The sequence below is a fragment of the Thalassophryne amazonica genome, chromosome 7 (genome assembly GCF_902500255.1).
Source record: "Thalassophryne amazonica chromosome 7, fThaAma1.1, whole genome shotgun sequence".
Lineage (NCBI taxonomy): Eukaryota > Metazoa > Chordata > Actinopteri > Batrachoidiformes > Batrachoididae > Thalassophryne > Thalassophryne amazonica.
Window position 1 is genome coordinate 94,967,242 of NC_047109.1, and position 26,653 is coordinate 94,993,894.

Genomic DNA, 26,653 nt, shown 5'->3' on the forward strand with positions numbered 1-26,653 from the left:
TTGTCCCAGCCCATTTCTCAAAGATGGCCGGCAGCACTGCTGGCTTCTACCCAGTGATTTGGCTCGGTGGGGATCTGATTCTCACTACTCTGTTGTTAATCATGAAGCCGGGTGAAAGGGATGTTCCCACACACTAACTCATTGGTAGCTTCTGCTCAGCATGCTGGGACATTATTAGTCAAAATGTGGATGGTTGAAGCGTCAAGATTCACTCCTACATTCTAGCTCAGTTAGTGAGTGGGAGAAATATGATGCTGTTTGCTATCATAATATATTGGCAACGACAGCGAGTGGCACCCCATCAACACCACATACAGTAGAGGGTCAGCTGAAAACGTATCAGGTTGACTAAGAATGAATTAGTTTTCAGGTGCAGCCAAGCTTAGCAAGAATTTATTTAGTCCTTAAACCTGGACTTCACTGTGGGCGAGCTCAGTACCCTATAGGTAACGTTCTTAACTATCGCGCGAGCTCAGTACCCTATAGGTAACGTTCTTAACTATCGCGCGAGCTCAGTACCCTATAGGTAACGTTCTTAACTATCGCTATGCTTACCAAGAGGTGACTGCAGTAACTAGGACATGTAAGATGCATTGGAATTGGCTATATCCCCAACAACCTTCTGTGAATTCAACTTGAAAGTCACAAGCGGTCAGTCAGCTGTCCAATACTTCACTACATGAACACCTTCAAAAAAGACCTCAGATCTGCCCACATTAATCTGAAGGCATGGGAAGAGGCAGAGATAGATGTTAAGAATGGCGTGAAGCAGGCTGAGGCTGACTGCTGCCAACGAAGGCCCCCAAATCATCAGAAAAGGAAGGCATTGTTGAGCAGCACGAGCAAGCCTTCAGATCTCATCTGCAGTGACTGATCCACAGACTGCTGCTCACGGATTGGTCTTTACACTCATAGTACACAATGTCTAGGCTCAACAGGATGCAACCCATCAACACCAATCACCAGCGGAGGTCAATTATGAAGAAAAGATGACAGTCAGTTTCTCAAGAAATTGGTACTTTAAATGGGTATCTACTGAAACCATCTTTTTTAGGAACAAAATGACCCTGTCAGCTTTTATTTAACCATGGCATCTGTAACATGCATAAAATATGCATCAACATATGGGTCGTATTGATTGACAAACAACTGTTTCACAGTGGTTGGAAAATGGTGTATATTTGCTTGGGATTCCTGCAAAAAACAGTTTTAGCACCATGTACATTTTGTGCCAAATATTGTAATTTTATGTTTCAGTTTCCTGAATATTTCAAGCCATCTTGTAGTTGTGGACATATGGAACAACATTACAAAAGATAATGTAGTAGGTTGACTATGTAGAAGTTAATGCTAGAACAGTGAACCATAGCAAGATGTTCCAAGCTCGGGATGAGTTGCGACTACCAACACCAAGGAAAACATTATATTCTTTCACGTTGATAGATAATAGAGTATGGGTTATTGGTGAGACAGCTAATGCTGCTGGTATCTCCCATGAGAGTGGAGAGTGTTCTACGTTACATACTGAACTTGAAATATTAAGGTTTCTGCTTAGAGTGTCCTGTATCTTCTGGCACCTGATCAAAAGTGCACAATACCGGGCACACTTTTGAAACGAATGCAGCTAACTTTATATGTTTCCTCAACAAAGTTGATTGCAGAGTCCATCGTTTTGAGCCAGAGAGAAAGACTTAATCCATGGAACAGAACATCCCCACCATCACGCGTCTAAATTATGTTAGCCTGCTATAGACAAATGACCCTTTCTCAAAAACTAGTCGTGGAACACTGGTGGTCCATGAGTGACTGCTAGTGGTCCATAAGTACATAGGTAAAATAGGGGAGGTGATGGTCTAGTGGTTTAGGGGAGGTGATGGTCTAGTGGTTAAAGCATTGGGGTTGAGACCAGAGGATCTTTGGTTCAAATCCCAGCCTGACCGGAAAATCACTAAGGGCCCTTGGGCAAGTTCCTTATTCCCCTAGTTACTCCCGGTGTGTAGTGGGCACCTTGCATGGCAGCAGCCTGACATTAGGGTGAATGTGAGGCATTATTGTAAAGCACTTTGAGCGTCTGATGCAGATGGAAAAGTGCAATATAAATGCAGTCCATTTTATTTACCATTTATCAGATTTTAAATTGCTGTCATATTCTAACTTAACCTATTGTTAGGTTAGGTATTTTTAGACCTATTGTTTTAGGATGTTTGAGGAGTTATGTGGTCTAAGAGATTTATTTATTTATTTATTGATTGATTAAGTGGTCCTTGGTCCAGAAAAAAGCTTGAGAAATGCTGGTCTATAGGGAAGGTGAAAACCTCAGATTTACTGAATGAAAAGGGCATCATGTTTGCAACATTCTTCTGCATAGCCAAACCCAAACTAAGTGTATTATTTCAGGCTGCTGAGGCAATTGTATGAGGCTATGAATACCAAACACCAAAAACAGTTGACAAAGGAGAGTCTTGTTTCATCAGAACAGTGACCCAGCTCATAAGTCAGTGGTTGCCATGGCTGCTGTGCAAGATTGTGAATGCCAGTTGGTTGACCACACATCACAGTCTCCTGAATTTGTGCTGTGTGACTTCCAAAGAAGAAGAAGAAGAAGAAAAAAGGCTGGTAAGTCATCCTGGCGTGATGGTGGCATCATATCTGCCACTGAGCACTTCTTGACCATCGGGGTGAAAGCTTTGATATCACAAGAAATTTGTGGACTTCCAAGGCAACTCAGCTGAAAAAATATCCCAGACATAGTCTTATCCCAAAAAGCCAACATTATTAGTCTATGAACCTTTCAGCTGATCCTCATATTCTGCAGGTCAAAGCAGATATGAAGTTTACTGTGATTTTCTTTCAGAATTTCATACACATATAAACAATCTGTCTTGAAAGAAGAAGTCAGTTTGACCACTGCAAAAACAAAAAGCCTCACAAACAAATGTGCAAATAATAGAAGCAATTTAATATTCAACTTTATTAATATTTAAGTGGCTGGAGTGGTCCTTGAAGATTTGTTTATTCTCTTTTTATGAAAGTGAACTCTGTAAATAAAGCCCTTCTGAAGGCAGTCGGCGCTTGTCAATCAGCAGTTTATTGTCAGTTCCAACTTTCCACTGAAGTATGTTCCACTGCCTTGTGTCCTTGGTAAATGTTATAATGAGCAAAGATTAGACAAAGCCGGTTGTTACAAAATGCCTGAAATTTGTGTTTGTATTTTGCTAGAACAAAAAGCCCTGATGAAAATGTGTCGTGTGACAGGCGTTGTGCATGGCTGAAAGGTAATGGAGTCTTTTGATCTCACTCTGTGTGCCTCTCTGTCTCCTCAGATAAGGCACCTCACTTCTCCAGGCTGGGAGACGAGGAGGTCAATGCCGGGCAAAACGCCTCTTTCCAGTGTGTTGCTGCTGGACGAGCATCGGAGGCTGAGAACTTCCTGCTAGAGGTCTGTAGATCAATGGAGGAGATGGAAGTAGAGGGAGAAGAACATGGGCCTCTGATTGATGTTAATGAGTTTATATATATGGGTGATTCTTTAACTACGGGCACTATTGGCCTTGTAAATGTAATTTCCACCACACCATTGCCTTACAATATAAAGTGCCTTGGGGCAACTGTTTGTTGTGATTTGGCGCTATATACATGTGCTCTGATGTCACTGTTTATCTCCACAGAAACTACCCAAACAATCTTTCATACAAACTGTTTAGGGACATTACAGTGTTGTGGTGGAAATTACGGCAATAGTGTGGGACAACTACATTTTGTTTAAAAAAAAAATCACAACAGTTGTATGACATTGAATACCCCAATTATGTTTTGATTATTTTACTGATATTTTATTCAGAGATATTTTAAAACATTAGAAAAAACGTTTCTTTACCATTCATTTTTATCATTGAAGATCAAAAGTCTGGGTGTGGGACAAGTACAAAATGGCAATATTTGCATATAATGATGCTGAAAAAAGGTGAAAAAGTCATCATAGACTACTAGAACAAATTTCTTAACACACTTTCATTGTAAAGATAACTATAAAAGTGTGAAATGTCCCCTTTTTTCTGTTTTTCATACAATATGATCAAAGGACATAATAAGTGCCCGTAGTCTAAGAATCACCCATATATATATATATATATATATATAGGGATGCCCCGATCTGATCACGTGATTGGAAATCAGGCCCGATCATGTGGTTTCAGACTTGGTCGAAATCGGACGTTGCATCCCGATCAGGAATCCGATATAGATTTTATCCTCATTATTTTGATCAGTGCTATTTCAAGATCATTATTGCAGATTAATGGGCCTTTCATGCGTCGGAGGCATCAGAAGCGTCACTTTATCTCGACTTTTGACGCGACGCTTCTGACGGGAGCGCGCATTGCCGCTTGTCGGCAGGCTGACGCGGTCAAAGTTCAACCCAATCTTTTTTTTTTAAATTGAACAAAAGAAAAAATATAAGTACAACCGGACATTCTCGCACACGCGTGCGGCTGAAACCGATTCCAGAGGAGAAAAGGGAACAAGAGTTGCGCCGTGAATTTGGGAAGAAGAGATGGAATTGTAAACAGGTGTCCCGTCAAGATGAGGTGCGTTGCGCTACTGCGCATGCCTGCGCATGCGCACATCGCTCTACCCAAGACTTGAAGACGTCACCCATCAAGATGAGGTGCCTCACACAACTGCACATGTGGAGATGATGTAACTCGCTCGACGTGCAATCGCATGGGCATTTTGTTTTTTCTTTGTTTTTCCATCAAAGTTTTTTTTTTATGAATTGTATTCAGTGTATTTATAGCCTAGTAAGTAAAACATTTTCTGTATTTTCCATTAGGAGCATAAATGTATGTATATGTATATTTTGCCTGTCGAAATACGCTAACTCCAGGTTAAAAATACTTATTGTTTTATAGTGAGTAGATTTTATACATTACTACATTGGGATGAACAATTTATACATTTACTTGCCCATCAAAATAAGCGAACTTCGTCAAGTAATTTTTTCAGTGCACACATGTGCAGTTACGCGAGGAACCTCATCTCGACGACGCACCTCATCTCGACAGAACACCAGACAGAGGTGGAGGGAGTTACGCTCACAAAGTGTCTTTCGCAGAACTGCTGTTTGTGTGTTTATGCGCTCAGCCTGACGCCTCGATGGAATGACAAGAGGATGATGGACACTTTCCCACCGAAACTCTTGCTCAGTCATCCTTCCGTGCGCAGCAGGACCCGGTGTTGACCAAGTCCTCAGGATGACGATCTGTCATCTGATTAACAAAAACAAAGAAACAAATTGTCCTGTGATCGTTTGTCTGCAAAACGGAGCGAGAGATGGTATGCGCACGAGCGACGTGCGCACTCATCACATTTAGGAGCGCATCTTAAAGAGCTTCCGTGTTCATTCACGTTCACTGCGCTGCTCTGAACTTGTTGAATACTGATAAAGCATCAGAGGGGTACACTGAGGACTGTCAGGATGCAAATGTAAGTTGTTTTTTTTTTTCCTTTTACTTTTCAAGTTGACCTTTGAACTTTCGACGCTCTGAACTGTGACGTAGCTTCACGCTGTCCAATAGGAATGACGCGTAGGGCCAAAACACGGAGGACTAGTGGCAGAAACCACTGATCTGTACAAATGGTAAATGGACTGCATTTATATAGCGCTTTTCCATCTGCGTCAGACGCTCAAAGCGCTTTACAATTATGCCTCACATTCACCCCGATGTCAGGGTGCTGCCATACAAGGCGCTCACTACACATCGGGAGCAATAGGGGATTAAAGACCTTGCCCAAGGACCCTTAGTGATTTTCCAGTCAGGTGGGGATTTGACCCACAGATCAGTGCAGAAACCACGTGTCTGAAGAAAAATCCTTGGAAATGTTTTTTGTTGTTGTGGTTTGTTACCTCAAAATTTCTGATTACTGTTTAAAAAAGTTTAGAACACTTGTAATTAAAATAGCTAAATCAATAAATGGTTCTTTAGAAACCTTTCATCTATAAATTAAAACCACCTGTTATTTCAGATTAGATAATTTCTTGTTTAACATACGGAACCTTGGACATTTATTTATAGACAAATAAAATAACATTGAAATTTGTACATTTTTTAAGTCTGGTAGATTATTATTTGATTGTTCAAGCTACCTCAAGGAGAAGTGCACTGTTTAAGTGATAAATAATAAAATAAGGTGATTAAAATGAAATTATTATATATTTAGCATTTGTTCATTGTTCATTCAGTTTTTTAAAGTATCAGATTGGGACTCGGTATCGGCAGATACTCACTATCAGATGACTCGGAATCGGATCGGGGCCAAAAAAACCTGATCAGAACATCCCTATATATATATATATATAAAGACTATTTCTGCCTCCTAAAGGAAAAGTATGACAGAGCTCAATTGCTATTCTTGACTGAATCTTTCATATTTTAGATGTATTGAATGAATCATGAAGCTTCATATCCATACATAAGGGGTTTTTGAATGCATTGACCGGAGAGGAGGTGAGCTGTTCCTGATGGACCTGCATGGGGTTTAGTGATGAATTTGATCGCTCTGCCACATGCCATTTCAAAACCAAGAGTAGTACTATCAAAGTAAAATACTGTACAGTTTATACACACAAATGCAAATGTAATGCATCTACATATATACTTTATATTTTAACCCACACAAGTAGAAGCCCCAGACTTTGTGACTTGGTAAGATGAGTATCTTCCTGAAAAAGTGAAAGAACTAGGAATTTCAAACACATTTCTAAAAGCATATGCTTTATAGATCAATCAAGCAAGTGTTTTTAATGAAATGATTTTATATAACGCAATTATTGAATGAATATATTTGTTTTTGTTAACAACCCATTTCTGTTAGGGAGAATATTCAATAAGGTACACGATGGATGGAGTCAGCTGCCGTCATAGAGTTGGATATAGCAAAGCTAGAATGTGCACTCCCTGTACCGCTAACGTAACAGTGCCATGTCTGCATGAGTGCATGGTCGCCATTACCAAAGAGGGCAAAAAAGGACACGGAGTACCCGGATATGCAATACAGTGTGCATGTGGAGTGAATGCGGAAGTACCAAGGGGAATCTCTACAGTGGACTTACACGGACCGCAAATGCCGCACCTACCTGTTTTTGGTTCACTTTTTAATTAAAATAATATTATTAATTCAATTAGAATAAAAAGAGTTCAATTTCTTACCTTCCTGGCAGAAATAGCGGGGCTTCGGCTTCATAACACTGGGCATAACACTGACGTGGAAACACATTTTCGACTTGATCATCGCTAGACACAACACGGTGCATCATGCAATGTAAATAAATCCACAGATAAATTCTCATGATGTCGTTGTCCCAAGATCCTAATGACATGATAGATAGATAGATACTTTATTAATCCCAGAGGGAAATTCAGCTTACACATTACACCAGACACACAAATAAGATTAAATAAATAAAAGAAAATAGACTACTCAATAAAAACCACTAACTAGAAATAAAAATAAAATTTGTGTGCGAATACAGCATCCAGTCTCACAGAATATAACGGAGGAGTAAATGTAGTGAAGTAGTGCAGTAATGAGGAGGTAGTGCAGATGTAAACAGTACACAATATAAGCAATGTAGGCTGTGCAAAGAAGTAAACAGTGTAAACACTGTTGGTAGTGCAAAAAAAAAAAAAAAAGCAATAAAAGGTCTAATCAGATGTGTCACAGGATTATTTTTTGCTGTGTTGGGAAGAGTTAAACAGTCTGATGGCCTGAGGGACAAAAGACTTCCTAAATCTGTCCGTGTGGCAGGACTGGGACAGCAGTCTGCCACTGAATGAGCTCCTCTGCCTGATGATGGCGCTGTGCAGAGGGTGCTCAACATTGTCCATGATGGCCAGCAATTTACTGAGGGTCCTTCTCTCTGCCACTGATGTTAGTGTCTCCAGCTCTGTTCCCAGCTTTCCTCACCAGCCTGTCCAGTCGCCCGGCGTCCCTCCTCTTCATGCTGCTCCCCCAGCAGACCGCCACAGAGAAGAGGACACTGGCTACCACAGACTGGTAGAACATTCATAGGAGTTTATGGCAGATCCTGAAGGACCCTAATGAAATTTCCAGCTTGGCACAAAATAATGTTCACTGCACACGCTGGAGGTGACCGTGGGATTAAAGAGAGTGAATGCATACATGCATTTAAGTAAAATACACTCGGAGTATAACACGGTTGGTTGCAATATAGAGGAAAGAAATGTTAATCCGTGTTTTCTGGCGGTTGCAAGAGTCGATTCAGGCACATGAATACAGCACTTTGGGTTACATTTACCGTCACGATTACACTGTATCACTTGTAACATTGAACAATGCGGTAAACGGTCAATTCTAACATCGCCTTTTGCCCTCTTTGGTAATGGCAGCGCATGCTCCTCGATGGCACACAGCCAGGCGTGACTCCACCTTCTAGGTTTGCTATAGCCACCTTTATGGCTGCCATTATGTATTAGCTGTGATGTTGAAGTCCTGCCCTTGGACTGGGCATGAGATGCACAGTGGCCAATAGTTTGAAGTGCTACGTTGATAGTTGCCATACAGTCTGGACAGATAGATTCAGTATCAGCAGCAGTCATTGTGGTTGCCACTTTCCAGCATGTAAACCCCTTAAAGGTATAGGAGATGAGCCTAGAAAAACCAGTAGGGTTTTAAAAATACACACAGTCATAAAAGTGCAAGATAATTACTTCAGACCTGCCTCCAAAGCCACGTCCCAAATGTTCTTTTTATAACTACAAATTGCCAAAATATCAAAATATATCACCACTCGTCCCATTCAAAGCTAATATACCTACATATTGTACTACATAGGATTAACTGACGTGTCCAGGAGTAAATTGGGGCATCATGGTGACACTTTGCCAATCTTTGTAGTCCATGGCCCAGGGACGTGGCGTGGTCAGGGCACTGAAGACCTGGTGACTGACCCCCGGAGCTTTCCAAGCTGACAGCTGGAGCTGACTGTGGCCCGGCTGGCAATGTTGACAAAACTGAAGAAGAACAGTGCCAATATTTATTCTGGGTTTAGATCTTGCCACATCTGGTGGTTTTTCTGGTGGTAACTTTCGCAAAAGCTGTTTTTTTGTGTGTGTGCGCGACTAACTGTTATTGCTGATACTTTCTCCGTCGTTATGCACCTAGCTCCCTTTCACTAATTTGCAACGTTTTTTCTTCTAATTCTTTTTCTTCATCTCCTTGTGTTTTTATTGACGGTTGGCAATCAGGTGAAGCATAAACGCCACCTACTGTAGGCAGGAAAATCCTCTGCAGGAGTGCTCAGCATGAGCTTGTACTGACTAGCTTGAGCAGAGTTATGATGTGGACTCTGGTTATGTGTGACACGATGAGTGCATCAACTTTTCTGGTGCGCACAAGGCCAGATGATGAGCCAGTAATTTGCCGAGCCACATTCAAGATGATTGGATGATCTTTTTACAGCCCTGCAGCTTCCACAAGTGATGGTCATTTTTAAATATTGATGCCAAAACATGTAATTAATTTGTTGCCATCAGTGTGGAAAGAGGATTACAAGTGACATACCCAAAAAAAATGTTTTAGAAAATTACCTACTATACTTTTAACGTTCTAGTTTTACTTTATTGTTTTTAATGTGAATACCTTAGAGACTATTTGCAGTGAGATATAAAACAGGAACAGGTTTGGCCAGGGGAAAAAAAAATTATGAAAGCTTTCTTATGGACTTTACAATTACACACCCTCTACTTAGTAACAGTTGGGCTGGAGTTTTGGTCGTTGGTACCAGTGTCGCCAACCGAATGGTCCTCCTAAAAATCGTTCCCTCCGATGACGCGGTTCACGGATTATCACCTTGTTTCTGCTTCAAACTGCACTCCATTCATCATCTGTCTCATTGACAGATACCTGAAGCTTTTGTACAACAATCATTTCCACATAAATTCAGCATTATTTAATCATAAAAGGCAGCGTAAGCGATCAGAGCGCTGCAGCTAAACGAGCTGCTGGCTGATGCGTTCACTGCGCGTCAGACATTTCAAAGTATCACGGAATTTCGCCTTGTTTCTGCTTAAAACTGCCTCGTTTCTGGTTAAAACCGATGTTAGAATGATTTAAGAGGTTTTACCTTTATCATCTGATGGTTAATAATCCCATGAATCCATTTTATTGCTTTGGGTGAAGAGACTCCGTCTCAGACGTGCTGCTGTGGTCCGAAATGACGCATGTGCAGATGCAAACGGCAGACCGATTTTTAGGGGCAGACCATTTGGTCTGCGACACCGGTACATAGGTTGGGACATTTATTCTTCATAAACAGTACTAGGTAAATGAATTGAACTGAACTGAGCTGGTAGCAGTTTCAAAATTAACTAGAACACTGCGTTTGTAGATCAAGGATCAAGGATCAAGGAAATTTTATTGTCATATGCACAGAACAGAAGAACTTTCCTGCACAATGAAATGTGGCTACTGCATTTAACCCATCCTATTTGCCAGTAGGAGCAGAGGTCGCCATTAGGCGCCCGGGGACCAGCTCCAGATGTACATCCCTGCCTTGGTCAACAGCAGGGCTGAGCAAACCAACACCGACCCATAACAAACAACACACATAACACACAACACATAGGCCGGCCTGGTACATAAAACATATATATGAAGCAAAACACGAGGGAAAAGGAGAAGAAAAAAAAAACCCTCATAGCCGCTGCATTACACAGCGGCAATGAGGAAAAAAAAAAAAAATCCCATCAGCACAAAAAAACAATAATCACAGAGACAAAACAAGGACACAGGACGACAACCGAGATTTGAAAGGACCAGTTTATCAGAACACTCCGGAAGGCAGCCAGTTTTGGCGCCGTCGACGGCCTTGTTCGACAGTCTGGGTGGGGGGGAGGGAACAGCCCTGCGCAGGCTGAGAAAGTCCTGGACAGTCACAGTTCACGTCAGAGCTGGAGAAGCTGAGGGGAGGGGGGAAGACCAGGGAGCGAGGCATAAGAGTGTTGTTCTTCTGAGGAGGTATCTTATCACAGCGACCTTGAAGTGCAGCTGTATTTGGGGAAGCCAAATGAATAGCCAGATTAACAGACGCCTGAAAGATTCCACAGTTCTGAGAACAGAGTGGCTCCCAATGCATCTGAAATGTAGAATGTGGTCTTCACAGACGGTCAAAGCGGGTTTCCAGGGCTGCAATCTTCCCAGAGATGTCATCCAATGCGCGGTTAACCCCCGCCGACTGCGCAGCCACTGCCTTCCCAATTGAATCAATCATATAGGGCAGCTTGGAACGACCAATCAAAGCTGCTTCCACTTTCTTGATTTTCCGGTAAACCAGCAAGTGCCCCACTCCACACATCAGAAAGCCGGTCACCACCAAGCCGAATATGTACACATCTTCAACGTCCTCCACAGAAAGCATGTAAAGGCCCATGACCTGCCATCTCCTCCACGAGTCCATCACGTAACCCATCACATGCGTCCCAGCAGGACAAGTCGGGTCCTCCGCTCCCGAAGATCTTGTAGAAAAAATAGTGTAAATTGCGTTCAGAGACCACTTTAACAGATCCATTTTTGTCGTTTCCAGAAGAGCAACGCTGCAGCCTCACAGACAACACGCCACAAAAGCAGGAAAGATAAGGAGGGAGGGAGAAGAGAAAAGTGCGTCCGTCTCGGTCGAGTGCAAGCTGGCAGTGACCACAAACCTCCGCCAATGCTAGTTTCCAATTCCATAAATTTTTCAAGGTCAAAGTCCTGTTAGAAGTGGCTTTTCATAAGCTAAAATATAATACAAAATATAGAAGAAGTATACAGTATATAAATATAGAAGAGCTGGTGTGCAGGTGAGGCTGAGGTTGCTCTGGAAACGCGGAGTTGTGGAAAAATGATGTCGATCCCGTTTGATCAACTTGCTTTCTCCGGATGTGTGGACGTACGGCCCGTCTCCCTCACTGGATCATCACGGGCGGCCCTGCCGTCTCCGTCAGGTGTTTCCTGATTTTCCTGCGGCTGTGGTGGCCCCCCCGCTGGTGTGTGAAACCCGCAGGCGAAGTGGTTCATCTCCGCGGGTCCTGTGTACTGTACCCCGGCAGTCCGCTGTGGAGAATCCAGCTACCGCTCCTCTCAGGATGGCGCTGTTAAATGCGCGCTCCGTTACTAATAAGACTTCCATTTTGAATGATTATATTCGGTCCAAGGACCTGGAATTTTTGTTTCTAACTGAAACCTGGCAGAGGGAGATGGAACTTGCCCCCCTCATTGAACTCTGCCCCAAACATTTCCGATTCTTCAGCTCGCCGCGTTTGTGTGGACGTGGTGGAGGACTTGCTGCAGTTTGTAGGAGCAGCTTTGTGTGTCAACGTGTGAGCTCAGAATCGTTTCCATCATTTGAAGCACTGATTTTAAAAGTTGGGAGAACTAATCCTTTTTATCGTGTTTTAATATATCGTCCACCTGGTCAATGCACTTCCTTACTCAAGGAGTTTAGTGACTTTTTATCTACAACTCTCAAGCTGTCCAGGCTTTTAATTGTTGGTGATTTTAATTTCCATGTTGATGATGCTTCAGATAAATCTGCTGCTAAATTCATCAGTCTGATGGAATCTTTCAATTTGATCCAACACGTGTCTGGCCCCACACACAGCAAAGGTCATGTTTTAGATCTTGTTTTTACTCTGGGTCTTAATATTGAGTCTATTTATTCTGAGGATATTTTTATTTCTGATCATGTTTGTATTCTCTTTAATTTGTCTCTTAATCTGGATTGTCTGTCTGCTCCTCCTGTGATCTGCTCTCGCATTTTTAATCATTTTACTGCAGATGTATTTTCTGCTGCTTTTAACCTTGATGAGTTGATTAGTTTAGATGATGTTGATATTTTAGTTAATTCTTTCAGTCATCATTGTCTCTCAATTTTGGACAGAGTGGCTCCTTTTAAAACCAGACACGCCCCTCTGAATAACTCCTCCCCCTGGATGAATGACAGTATTCGTAGTGTTAAGAGATCATGTTGGAAATTGGAGCGGTTGTGGAAATCTACAAAGCTCCAGGTCCACCTCCTTCATTTAAAGGAGCTTTTAATCTCTTTTAATAATATGGTGAAAGGGCTGCGAGGGCTGCTTATTTTTCCACTTTAATTTCTAACAGCCGACGGAATCCAAAAATTTTGTTTGACACAATCAGAGACATTGTTACACCTGCATCTCCTGCTGCTATCATTCAGTCAAATGAAGACTGTGACAAATTTTTGTCCTTTTTTATCAGTAAAATTTGTGATATCAGGGCAAATATTAATCCCTCTCTTTCTTTTCCTGTCCCCTATCTTACCCGGCCATCAGTTCTGGATAGTTTTAAACCTATATCACTGAAAGAGCTCACTGGTCTGGTTGACAGATTGAAACCTTCTTCCTGCGCACTTGATATCGTCCCTACCTCCTTCTTTAAAAAGGTCTTCCATTCTATTGGCCCGGTTGTTTTATCGATAATAAACAGATCACTGCTTTCCGGCTATGTCCTTCAGTATTTTAAACAGGCAATTATTCACCCTGTTTTAAAAAAGCCTAATGCTGATCCTTCACTCCTTCAAAATTTTAGACCAATTTCAAAGTTGCCTTTTATTTCCAAAGTCTTAGAGAAAGTGGTGGCCAAACAAGCTTAATGAGGTTTTAGCGGAACATAATATTCTTGATAAATTCCAGTCTGGGTTCCGTCACTTGCATTCTACAGAAACTGCCCTTCTCAGAGTTTCAAACGATATTTTAATGCGCAGAGATGCAGGTGAATATTCTGTACTTGTCCTTTTAGATCTCTTTGCAGCTTTTGACACGGTGGATCATGGAGTTTTAGTTGAGAGACTAAGGACTTGGGTGGGCATTTCTGGGTCTGCTCTGGACTGGTTTTTATCTTATCTTTCACACAGGACTTTCGCTGTTGCTACTGGTAAATTTATGTCCTCCTCTGCCATGCTATCTTGTGGTGTGCCTCAAGGTTCTGTTCTGGGACCTATATTGTTTGCTCTATATTTGCTCCCACTTGGTCATGTCTTGAGCAGTTTTAAAGATGTCTCCTACCACTGATGACATCCAGCTGTATATTTAATTCACTCCTCAAACGGTATCTAGGGTATTTGCTCTTCAGAGCTGTGTTGAGGTTATTGGTGGCTGGATGGCGGCCAACTATTTGTCTTTAAATATAGCAAAAACTGAGGTCCTTGTTTGTGCCCCTGACGAGTTTGTTCCCACTGTGGTTGGGAATCTTGGTTCTCTGGTCCCTTTTGTTCGCTCAGCAGTGAGGAACTTGGGTGTTACGTTCGATCACTCCCTCAATTTTGACGCGTATGTTACCCACCTGGCACAGTCTTGTTTTTTCCATTTGTGTAATATTGCCCGTCTGTGCAGCATTGTGTCTCGGGCGGAGTTGGAGATGATCATTCATGCATTTGTGTCATCACGTCTGGATTACTGTAACTCACTATTTTTTAGCCTTAGTAAGTCCTCTTTGGACCGCTTACAAACGGTTCAGAATGCGGCTGCAAGGCTGCTGACGAGGTCATCAAAGAGGTCACATATAACCCCAATCCTCTCCTCCTTGCACTGGCTCCCCATCCATTTCAGACTCCAATTTAAAATTCTGTTACTGACTTTTAGAGCTCTGCATGGTCAAATGCCATCTTATATCACCGAGCTATTACATCCATATGTGACAAGAAGGTCTCTGAGGTCTTCGGACCTGGGCCTATTGGTTGTGCCTAGGACAAGACTGAAGACCAGGGGAGACTGTGCTTTCGAGGTGGTGGCACCTAAAATGTGGAATGCACTGCCTTTGGACCTGCGCTCCATGGACTCTGTTGAAACATTTAAAGTGAAGCTAAAGACCCTTTTGTATAGGTTGGCTTTTACCTAGTTTTATGGTTCTATGTTTCTGCTGCTTTTAATTTCTTTGTTCTTATGTGAAGCACTTTGTGATTTCTATCTTGAAAGGTGCTGTACTTACTTACTTAAATGGACTTTTCAATATTAAATTCAAATGACCACAAAATCCACAATCTGGATCAGATCCAGAACAATCTTTGTCAGGTGATAGTGAGTAAATGGGCTGCATTTATGTAACGCTTTTCCATCTGCATCAAATGCTCAAAGCGCTGCACAATAATGCCTCACATTCACCCCGATGTGAGGGTGCTGCCATACAAGGGACTCACTACACATCAGGAGCAACTAGGGGATTAAGGATCATGCCCAAGGGCCCTTAGTGATTTTCCGGTCAGGCTAGGATTTAAACTGAGGATCCTCTGGTCTCAAGCCCAACGCTTTAACCACAAGACCATCACCTCCCAGTGAGTGACAGTTTGCACCTGACATTCAAATATGAGAGTGATTGGGGCATGTTTGATTAAGATATAATATAAAATATACATTAAATGGGGTTTTCAATATTAAATTTAAATGGCCACAACATCTGTAATCTGGATCAGATCCAGATCAAACTTTGTCAGTGGATAAAGGATACCATCCTACATAAGACTCTAAAATATGAAAAAAAAAAGATCTTTTTTGACAGAGCTATGAATTTAGAAAATTTGTTCTATGTTAAAGATAGAGATTTTTCCAGTATTCTAGGACTTTTTCCTGACTTTGCCCTTTGACCCATGACCCTGAAAATTTATTCAGTTCTTGCCTATCAAGATATGAATCTTCAGTAAAAATTCATAACAATAAATGAAAAACTGTGGGCTCCAGGCTGTTCAAAAAACAGACAAGCAAACAAACGGTCGTAAACATAACCTCCTCCAACTTCGTTGGTGGAGGTAATAAATTACTCCATCAAGATGTCTGTTTTTAATGTTTTGCTTAATTAGAATGATTAATTCAATTAATTCATTGAATTTGATGGCCCTGAAGTCGCTTTCTTCCCTTTGAAAGGTTACATTTCTCTTCACTGCGTCCTATTTTCATTAATATGTTGTCGATGTCTTGCTTTTGTAAATGTGAAATAATTTGTCTGTTGGTCATCCGCAGAAGCATTACCTCAGGAGAAAATAACCTTGTGGTTTCCAGATCCTCTCTTTATGAAACACTGATTACACAAGAAAGTATAAGGCTTTATTTTTTCCTTTCTCAAGTAGCAATTACTGTGCAGCCACACATCAGCTGTCACCTGCCAACACTTACCACCCACTAGAACCAGTGTTAATTATGATAGACCTCAGGCAAACTTACCATATTGTTTGAAAGTGGGAGATCTATGATTTATGTAATTGAAGTGTCGTCATTCCCGCCTCCGTGGGTGCTTTATCATGCCGCCTATTTGCTCACAATATCAAGATGAAGACAAATGCCTTGGATAATCTTTTGGCTTAGCTTTACAGGAGGAGGACTCTGGTCTCTCCTCCCTTTTTTTAACCGTCCTCTTTACACTCCGTGCGCGCCTGTCTAGCCTGCTCTCTCCGCTGGATGCCTTTTCCTGAACCCGTCTGTTGTTTTCTGTTGTTGTGCCCTTTTCTATTTATTGTGTCTGCTGGGACCAGCTGCCGCACTGTCTTGGCTGCGCGCACGCCTGCCAGATTTACAGATCGTTTTTGTCATTTTCTCACCAATTAGCAACAGCCAGATTGTTTACATAACACAAAGTGATCTCAAGCTTAGTTGGTTTATCCTAATTTCCCCTGCTTCCTCACTGGAACTGGACACTTTGCAAGATGGTGGAACAGATTTTGAGTGAGTCTAGCGCAGCTTGTGATAGTTTTCCCCTCTGAGGTCACTTGATTTGTTGCCTGCTTAACCCTAATCAGCGGGTGCGTGTTTGTGTTTGTTTGGGTCTGTGGTTTGAGTGGTTTTGGGGTTTTTTGAAATAATTCAAATTACAAGTGTGGTAGAAGCAGAGAGGATACAGCGCTTACGTCTCCTTAAGCTTCAAAATCGGCAGATCTAAGAACTGAAACTCAAGATTCATCCTCATTTTCAGACATAAAAACACAAGAAGCTGCCGGGTTTACATTGCTTTGTTCAGGTGACATGGACTTTGCAGTTGCAACTGCTTATAATGGTGGGGAGGGGGACATGTCAGGTCTGGGAGCATTCGCTGGTGCCACGCATCGCCATATCCACCGCTACAGTAGTGTTCAGAATAATAGTAGTGCTATGTGACTAAAAAGATTAATCCAGGTTTTGAGTATATTTCTTATTGTTACATGGGAAACAAGGTACCAGTAGATTCAGTAGATTCTCACAAATCCAACAAGACCAAGCATTCATGATATGCACACTCTTAAGGCTATGAAATTGGGCTGTTAGTAAAAAAAAGTAGAAAAGGGGGTGTTCACAATAATCGTAGCATCTGCTGTTGACGCTCCAAACTCAAAACTATTATGTTCAAACTGCTTTTTTAGCAATCCTGTGAATCACTAAACTAGTATTTAGTTGTATAACCACAGTTTTTCATGATTTCTTCACATCTGCGAGGCATTAATTTTGTTGGTTTGGAACCAAGATTTTGCTCATTTACTAGTGTGCTTGGGGTCACTGTCTTGTTGAAACACCCATTTCAAGGGCATGTCCTCTTCAGCATAAGGCAACATGACCTCTTCAAGTATTTTGACATATCCAAACTGATCCATGATACCTGGTATGCGATATATAGGCCCAACACCATAGTAGGAGAAACATGCCCATATCATGATGCTTGCACCACCATGCTTCACTGTCTTCACTGTGAACTGTGGCTTGAATTCAGAGTTTGAGGGTCGTCTCACAAACTGTCTGCGGCCCTTGGACCCAAAAAGAACAATTTTACCCTCATCAGTCCACAAAATATTCCTCCATTTCTCTTTAGGCCAGTTGATGTGTTCTTTGGCAAATTGTAACCTCTTCTGCACATGTCTTTTATTTAACAGAGGGACTTTGCTGGGGATTCTTGCAAATAAATTAGCTTCACACAGTCGTCTTCTAACTATCACAGCACTTACAGGTAACTCCAGACGGTCTTTGATCATCCTGGAGCTGATCAATCGGTGAGCCTTTGCCATTCTGGTTATTCTTCTATCCATTTTGATGGTTGTTTTCCATTTTCTTCCACGCGTCTCTGGTTTTTTTGTCCATTTTAAAGCATTGGAGATCATTGTAGATCAGGGGTGGCCAAGTTCGGTCTTCGAGAGCCACCTTCCTGACACTCTTAGTTGTCTCCCTGCTCCAACATACCTGAATCCAATGAAAGACTCATTAGCAGGCTTTTAATGAGTCTTTCATTGGATTCAGGTGTGTTGGAGCAGGGAGACAACTAAGAGTGTCAGGAGAGTGGTTCTCGAGGACCGAACTTGGCCACCCCTGTTGTACAACCCCTGGCAATAATTATGGAATCACCGGCCTTGGAGGATGTTCATACAGTTGTTTAATTTTGTAGAAAAAAAGCAGATCACAGACATGACACAAAACTAAAGTCATTTCAAATGGCAACTTTCTGGCTTTAAGAAACATTATAAGATATCAGGAAAAATAATTGTGGCAGTCAGTAACGGTTACTTTTTTAGACCAAGCAGAGGGAAAAAAATATGGACTCACTCAATTCTGAGGAATAAATTATGGAATCACCCTGTAAATTTCCGTCCCCAAAACTAACACCTGCATCAAATCAAATTTGCTCGTTAGTCTGCATCTAAAAAGGAGTGATCACACCTTGGAGAGCTGTTGCACCAAGTGGACTGACATGAATCATGGCTCCAACACAAGAGATGTCAATTGAAACAAAGGAGAGGACTCTTAAAATAGGGTAAATCATCACGCAATGTTGCAAAAGATGTTGGTTGTTCACAGTCAGCTGTGTCTAAACTCTGGACCAAATACAAACAACATGGGAAGGTTGTTAAAGGCAAACATACTGGTAGACCAAGGAAGACATCAAAGCGTCAAGACAGAAAACTTAAAGCAATATGTCTCAAAAATCGAAAATGCACAACAAAACAAATGAAGAACGAATGGAAGGAAACTGGAGTCAACGTCTGTGATCGAACTGTAAGAAACCGCCTAAAGGAAATGGGATTTACATAAAGAAAAGCTAAACGAAAGCCATCATTAACACCTAAACAGAAAAAAACAAAGTTACAATGGGCTAAGGAAAAGCAATCGTGGACTGTGGATGACTGGATGAAAGTCATATTCAGTGATGAATCTTGAATCTGCATTGGGCAAGGTGATGATGCTGGAACGTTTGTTTGGTGCCGTTCCAATGAGATTTATAAAGATGACTGCCTGAAGAGAACATGTAAATTTCCACAGTCATTGATGATATGGGGCTGCATGTCAGGTAAAGGCACTGGGGAGATGGCTGTCATTACATCATCAATAAATGCACAAGTTTACGTTGATATTTTGGACACTTTTCTTATCCCATCAATTGAAAAGATGTTTGGGGATGATGAAATCATTTTTCAAGATGATAATGCATCTTGCCATAGAGCAAAAACTGTGAAAACATTCCTTGTAAAAAGACACATAGGGTCAATGTCATGGCCTGCAAATAGTCCGGATCTTAATCCAACTGAAAATCTTTGGTGGAAGTTGAAGAAAATGGTCCATGACAAGGCTCCAAACTGCAAAGCTGATCTGGCAACAGCAATCAAAGAAAGTTGGAGCCAGATTGATGAAGAGTACTGTTTGTCACTCATTAAGTCCATGCCTCAGAGCTGTTATAAAAGCCAGAGGTGGTGCAACAAAATACTAGTGATGTGTTGGAGCGTTCTTTTGTTTTTCATGATTCCATAATTTTTTCCTCAAAATGGAGTGATTCCATATTTTTTTCCCTCTGCTTGGTCTAAAAAGTAACCGTTACTGACTGCCACAATTTTTTTCCTGATTTCTTATAGTGTTTCTTAAAGCCAGAAAGTTGCCATTTGAAATGACTTTAGTTTTGTGTCATGTCTGTGATCTGCTTTTTTTCTACAAAATTAAACAACTGAATGAACATCCTCCGAGGCCGGTGATTACATAATTTTTGCCAGGGGTTGTAGATGAACAGCCTATAATTTTTTGCACCTGCGTATAAGTTTTCCCCTCTCCAATCAACTTTTTAATCAAACTACACTGTTCTTCTGAACAATGTCTTGAACGTCCCATTTTCTTCAGGCTTTCAAGGAGAAAAGCATGTTCAACAGGTGCTGGCTTCATCCTTAACCCCTTAACACCTATTGTCGCATATATGCTACAATATTTGACTCAAATATGCAACATACCAAATTGACCAGTATGCCTGTTGTTGCAAATTTGCAACATACCATTATTATTATTATTATAACATAATAACATAAATTATTACCAAAATACCAAAATTACTATTTATTTTTTGTGCAAAAGTGTAATTAATAATCTCAACATTATTTACCATCTACTTAAAGGCAAAAACACACACAAAACATTTTTTTTTATATACAGCTATATAAATTCAGGCGTTAAGGGGTTAAATAGGGGACACTTGATTCACACCTGTTTGTTCCACAAAACTGACGAACTCACCGACTGAATGCCACACTACTATTATTGTGAACACCCCCTTTTCTACTTTTTTTACTAATAGCCCAATTTCATAGCCTTAAGAGTGTGCATATCATGAATGCTTGGTCTTGTTGTATTTGTGAGAATCTACTGAATCTACTGGTACCTTGTTTCCCATGTAACAATAAGAAATATACTCAAAACCTGGATTAATCTTTTTAGTCACATAGCACTACTATTATTCTGAACACTACTGTACCTTGGTTCCTGGTGCACTGAGCTTGTGGCATCATAGTGAATGGTAAATGGACTGCATTTATATAGTGCTTTTCCATCTACATCAGATGCTCAAAGGGCTTTACAAATAATGCCTCACATTCACCCCAATGTCAGGGTGCTGCCATACAAGGCGCTCACTACAGACCGGGAGCACACATCATATTGAAGAAGATTTGAGGCTGTAATTGCTGCCAAATCTGCTTCAACAAAGGGTGTGAATACTTATGTACGTGTGATGACTTAGTTTTTTTTATTTGTAATACATTTGCAAACATTTTAAAGAAACTTCTTTCATGTAGTCATTATGGGGTGTTGTGGGTAGAATTTTGAGGGAAAAATAATTTTACTCCATTTTGGAATGAGGCTGTAACATAAAATGTGTACAAAGTGAAGCGTTGTGAAAACCTTCGGATGCACCGTAGTTTATGTTCTTGTCCTCACCTGCTCATCCTTGGAAGTCTCCTTCTATATGTTAAGAACCTTTTGTGTCATTTGTCTTTTCCCTCTGAAACCAAAACACAAATTCTGAGTGCTCCTCATCAAGTAGAAGTTATACTAAACAGATTAAACGTTAATACATTAAAGGCCATCTGTCTCTCAATTTTAATGCGGACCAATTTAACGTTTTGTCTTAATAACATTGCACACTGAGGATAACAGAGGTTGTAGATGGGTTCCATTAAGGAATGACACGCATCGCCCCTATAATCATTATTATTTTAACAAGATTTCATTTGTTTTTATTAAAGCACATCTGATTGTCATACTGCATGATTAAATCAGCAAGATGGTCCTGCCATTCTAATTAAATTGCACACAGTTGCACAATCATCCGTTTTAATCATGGTGCTTTAATGAGAACTGACCTAAATAGCAATAATTTAAACATGCTACATTATTAGCTCTCAGTGTCTTGAGACCTCACAGGGCAACAACTATGTGCACAGGACTGGCAGTAGGTCATGTTTGTGTGCAAGTGTTGCACATGATATTCTGTATAAGACGACGTTACAGCCATGAGGTGATCTTGTTATTTATATATTTTCCTGATTCTATCCTTTCCTGTCTTTCAGAGACACAGTGGGGAAATATTGACAACAGCGTCAGTCAAGCACTCGAGTCATCGGCGCTTTGTGGTGTCCTTCCAGCTAGACAGCGTCCAGAGAACGGACCAAGACCTTTACCGCTGTGTTACCCAGTCCCCCAGGGGCTCTGGAGTGTCCAACTTTGCAGAACTTGTTATTAAAGGTAAACACTGTGTCCTTCTTCCTCATCTGTTTTTGACACATCAAGCATCAGCACATACAACATCCCGATTGTACCATTACCTTGTAATGATTGACCCTGGATGGTGATGGAGCTGACCTACAAAGTGTTACGGAGGACACGTCAGCATGCAACCAGGGATTAAACCTGCAGTTAATGAGCAACTCACTCCACCGCTTCCACTCCACCCGCCCCCAAACTACTGTATTTTCTGGACTATAAAGCACACCTCATTATAAGCCGCACCCGTTGATTTTTGGGCAGAAAATTAAAAAAATACTTATATTAGCCGCACTGGACTAAAAGCCGCATCCTGCATTTCGATCTGGGGTTCAGCGTGATGTTCCCTGTCACGTGTGCATCTGTCTCCGTTACGCTCTGCCCGTGTCGAGCGGTAAACGTGTCACACACGCGGCTCTTTAAGCCTCTACAGCAAATGCAGGAAGTGAGAGACCAGCGAAAACCTCACGAGGTAAACGTTTGCCATGGTCCGATTATGTTTAGTGATACACTTAGTCTGTTTAAGCAGAGACTTCAGACTGTTGCAGTGCTCCTGTCCCGTGTAGCCGTTCGTACTGTTGTTTTCCTTGTAAAATCCTTGTTTTCGTAATGATAGCTAATCCTGACGGTAATTTAGCTTGGTCTCAAAATGCCGCTTGATATTTGCATTTTAACAAGAGCTATAGACTGTATAAATAAGACGCACTGGTCTTGTTGCTGACATAATGAAAGTAAACGCTTCAGTCCACACGTCTGGAAACACGTGCTTTTCAGAGTCCACTTTTCTCATTTTTGACAACACCGTCATAGTTTATTCAGTTTTCTGAAGCATGTACTACGAGAGAGCAGCTATACAGTTGTTGACTGCTCTGTCTGGTCCTTCTATCAGCAAAACATTCTCAGGGCTGGCCTTGCGTGCCTGTTCAAATATCACTTACTTACTGCTTGGCCCCAGTAAAAATCCTTATATTAGCCGCACCGCATTATTAGCTGCGGGCTCCAAATATAAGGAAAAAAGTAGCGGCTTGTAGTCCGGAATATACGGTACCTCCTTTTCCCATCTTTTATTTCATTTTAGATTTAGATTAGTTTGTCTTGAGCAATTAACAGACATCCGTAGTTTGTTTGTATTGTTTGTAGTATTGTAGTTCATAAAAACTAATGCTGCGTTTACACATAGGCGAGATGCGTTACGAATGTCATATTTGCATCATTCTTGGCACATTCCTGACATTCTTAACGTGATTTAACACGTCTGAATAGGTTTCTTAATAGTGTGTGTTGGTGCGTGATATTCGTGATTTTCGTGGAGCATGTTTTTGGCTGTCAAAAAATCTTCCACGAATGTCACGCACCACCCTCATTATGTCATGTCATGGAGGTCGCAACTGAGCGTGTTGATCCGCCTTGATTAGTGGTGATCCTTAATAGAGCGTGACAGCGATCTTCTCTGACGTGCGCACAATTACACCCTGCTGCACTGCATTCAGTTTCATTGCAGTATGCCGAAGGAGGACAGTGACGCCAAGTCAGCTAAAAGTCTTGCTCCAATGCTCATCAGCGCGCTCCTGCAGGTGTTCCACTGCTACTGCTGTGCCTGATGTTTGGGAAAACGAGCAAGATGAGAGCCGTGTGGAGCCACACATCTGGCTCTCTCCGTCTCCTCCTCCTGTCTGCACCACTCCATGGCACAGAGCCCAACTAAGCATACCATCACAAAGTTCTTCTGCTGTGGATCAATCTAGATTTTGAGGAGCAAACTGGAGTGATCTGAATTGTTCAGCAACTGACGGTTGGATGAATATGGGGCTGTGTGTGGAGACAGTTCGCCTCATTCACAACGTGACATAAGTTGCTCTGTTACGCACAACAGTGCGGAACATTATTCTTGACCGTGCGTAATGGTTCCTGATAATTCTTCAGCAACACGTGCCATTAATCATAAAGCATGGAAACAGGTTGCAGCAGTTCCTGAGGACACCTGACGCCTCTACCCCGAATCATCACATTTGTGATCAGCGGCCGAGAATCTATACTTCGTGGCATTTGTGACTTGCCGTCGTTATGTGTAAATGCAGCTTAAAGCACAAAGTACATCACTTAATCTTGATCACAATAAATGATAGTGTGTTTGCATTTCTACCCAAGACAAATCAATAATTAGCTTTGCACTTAAAATGTGCAACAGCGCATTAAACCAAACTCATTTATTTCCAAGCATTTATTCACAACCCCTAGTTACAAATTTTCTGGCAAATGATGTGCTGCTTGATACTTGTGAAGGATTTGGATGGCAAATAGAATAGCACTTACATGTCTGTGTATGAAGCTCAGGTGCTCTCTTTGAGCCAAAATGTCATTTTTTTTTTTTTTTTTTTTTACACTCACGGACCCTGTCATCTAAATAATATGCATATTAGGTCACTGTTGCTGCAGTGATTGTTACCCGCACTGGGACTACACAAGTTCTTTTTTTTTTTTGTTCAAAGGCCTTGGAGGTATAGGGCCTTATCTTGATTGCAGAACGAATGCTAGAGTGGAGCACAGGCTTTGTGCCATGTCCAACTTCTATTTGCTACAGGGCATATAAACTGAGGGATTGATTAATAGTGTTTATTAGTCAGGAGTTTGTTGTGTTCCTCACATAAATTCAAGCAATCAGAATGGCACTTGTGATTTCCTTTAAATTGGAGTTGCATCAGGTGCTCAGCTATGGTATAGAGAAATTGGATTTTTGAGGACACAGCGGTGGACATGACTGCATATTAATATTGTTGTAATACCGTATTTGCCCGTTGGAGGGCTGAGGGCCAAGCATCAGCCCACCTCTCTTCTTGAAGAAAGTTGGTTAAACGCCAACCTGAAATTAATTTAAATTACATGAAATACATTTAATGAATGAGAAAAGGACAAAAATGGACACAATCAGGTGAGTTATTTGTGTTATATATTTTTTTATTTGTTATGAAATTAGTCATTTTATTGAAATTGGCATTCTGATGTACATGATATTGGCCATGCTCGTGCATCAGCCCACCCCATTTTCTGGCAGAATGTTACGTGGTGAGCCCGGGGCCCTCTGATGGGAGAACGGGTTTATTATCATGTGTTATCTGAATTAGTAGGTGTTTTGTGTGTGCTTAACTGTGTGTGAGAGGGTAAGAAAGCACGAGAGAGAGAGAGAGAGAGAGAGAGAGAGAGAGAGAGAGAGAGAGATCGCCTCATAAAATGTTTTTGTGTCCTTCCTCTGGCTGTTTTTGTTTTGTTTATTTTCCTGCAGTGGTGATAGTATGCTGTCGTACATATGAGTGCTGATGATAGGTGCAGGCAAGCAGGGTGTACATGTATTGTGAATCCTCTTATGTAAGGTGCAGCTGAGTGTTGCACTCTTTAAATAACTCCCCTAACTAATCTGATGGCGCAAAGTGCCGCAGAGCAACTTTTCTTCACTAAAACGCACAGATAAGACCTTATATTTACAACAAGCAAATTTAGGTTTTGCATTTTGTTCCCATACTGTACCGAAAATCAGCCGAACCATGACCTCAAAATCGAGGTCCATATAGCACTGTGATTTTTGTGTATCATTACACCCCTATTATGCAGTATTTGCCTTTATTTTCTCAACAAACAAACAACACATCAGTGACTCTTTGGAAATAAGTTGAATACGAAAACAAAGAGAGGTTATGAGTGAGGGATGAACAAACACATGGCAAGAAAGATGAAGAAATCAGTCCTATATAAGCCCTGAGGCCCAGTGGTGCGGCTGCTTATTCCTGGATTCCACAGTGTGAAATGGATGAGAGTCTACGGCGCCCTCTGGATGGGACACCGGTCTGTTGCAGGTCACATCACCAGCCAAGACCATTTACATCTGGGTGGACTGAGACACAGACAGGTACTATGACCGGGAATAGAACCAATCAGTATGTAACACAACTCTTTATCCTACTGAGCTCTACAGTATATGCCCTACACCCATCTTGATGGTTGGCTGCCTGTAGGACAGACAGTCTTATGTAGGCCCTGAAGACGATTAGTGCCGATGCTCATGCCAGGATTCCATAGTGTGAAGCAGATGAAATTCTTTGAATCCCCCTTGGTGAGATGCCAGCTGGATGCAGGTTACTTCTCCAGTTAAGGCTGTTACCCGTTCACAGCTAGTGTTGTGTATAAGGACACAGACAGACAGCGTGACTGGAATTTGAGCAAGTCTACAGGTTGAAAGCCCAACTTCTTATCCTGCTAACCTACCTGCTAAACACCTATCTTAACAGTTTGGCTGCCAGGAGGGACCTGAATAATAAAACAGATCGAACGTTATAAAGTCTGCCTACTGTTGCTTCCCTTCAGTCTTTTTGTAATTTAATCACACCATCCATGAATATTATTGTGTTTATGTGACTGTTACTTTACAGGCTTTGTTATAATCACCACAAAAATGCTACTTCCAGCACAGCGTGAATAGATGTGGTTCCCATCAACTGCCTGTTCCTAATCTACTTTCCAGAAGCTGAGACCGAGTCCTAATGAGGCTCTGTAAATCCCTTTTCCCCTCCAGTGCCCTGCTAAGAAGAGCCTAAACCTCCCCTTAATGAGTTGGATCCACT

General features: G+C 41.5%; 1 protein-coding gene across 2 annotated transcripts in view; it reads left to right on the forward strand.

The window, feature by feature from the left end:
• Window positions 1-26,653, forward strand: part of ptprub (protein tyrosine phosphatase receptor type Ub) — a 700,336-nt gene that overhangs the window by 421,087 nt on the left and 252,596 nt on the right. For both annotated transcript variants that reach the window (XM_034175133.1, XM_034175134.1), the window contains exons 5-6: window positions 3,324-3,439; window positions 21,848-22,022. In XM_034175133.1, the coding sequence (XP_034031024.1) occupies window positions 3,324-3,439; window positions 21,848-22,022 (291 nt within the window). The remainder of the gene's footprint in view (window positions 1-3,323; window positions 3,440-21,847; window positions 22,023-26,653) is intronic.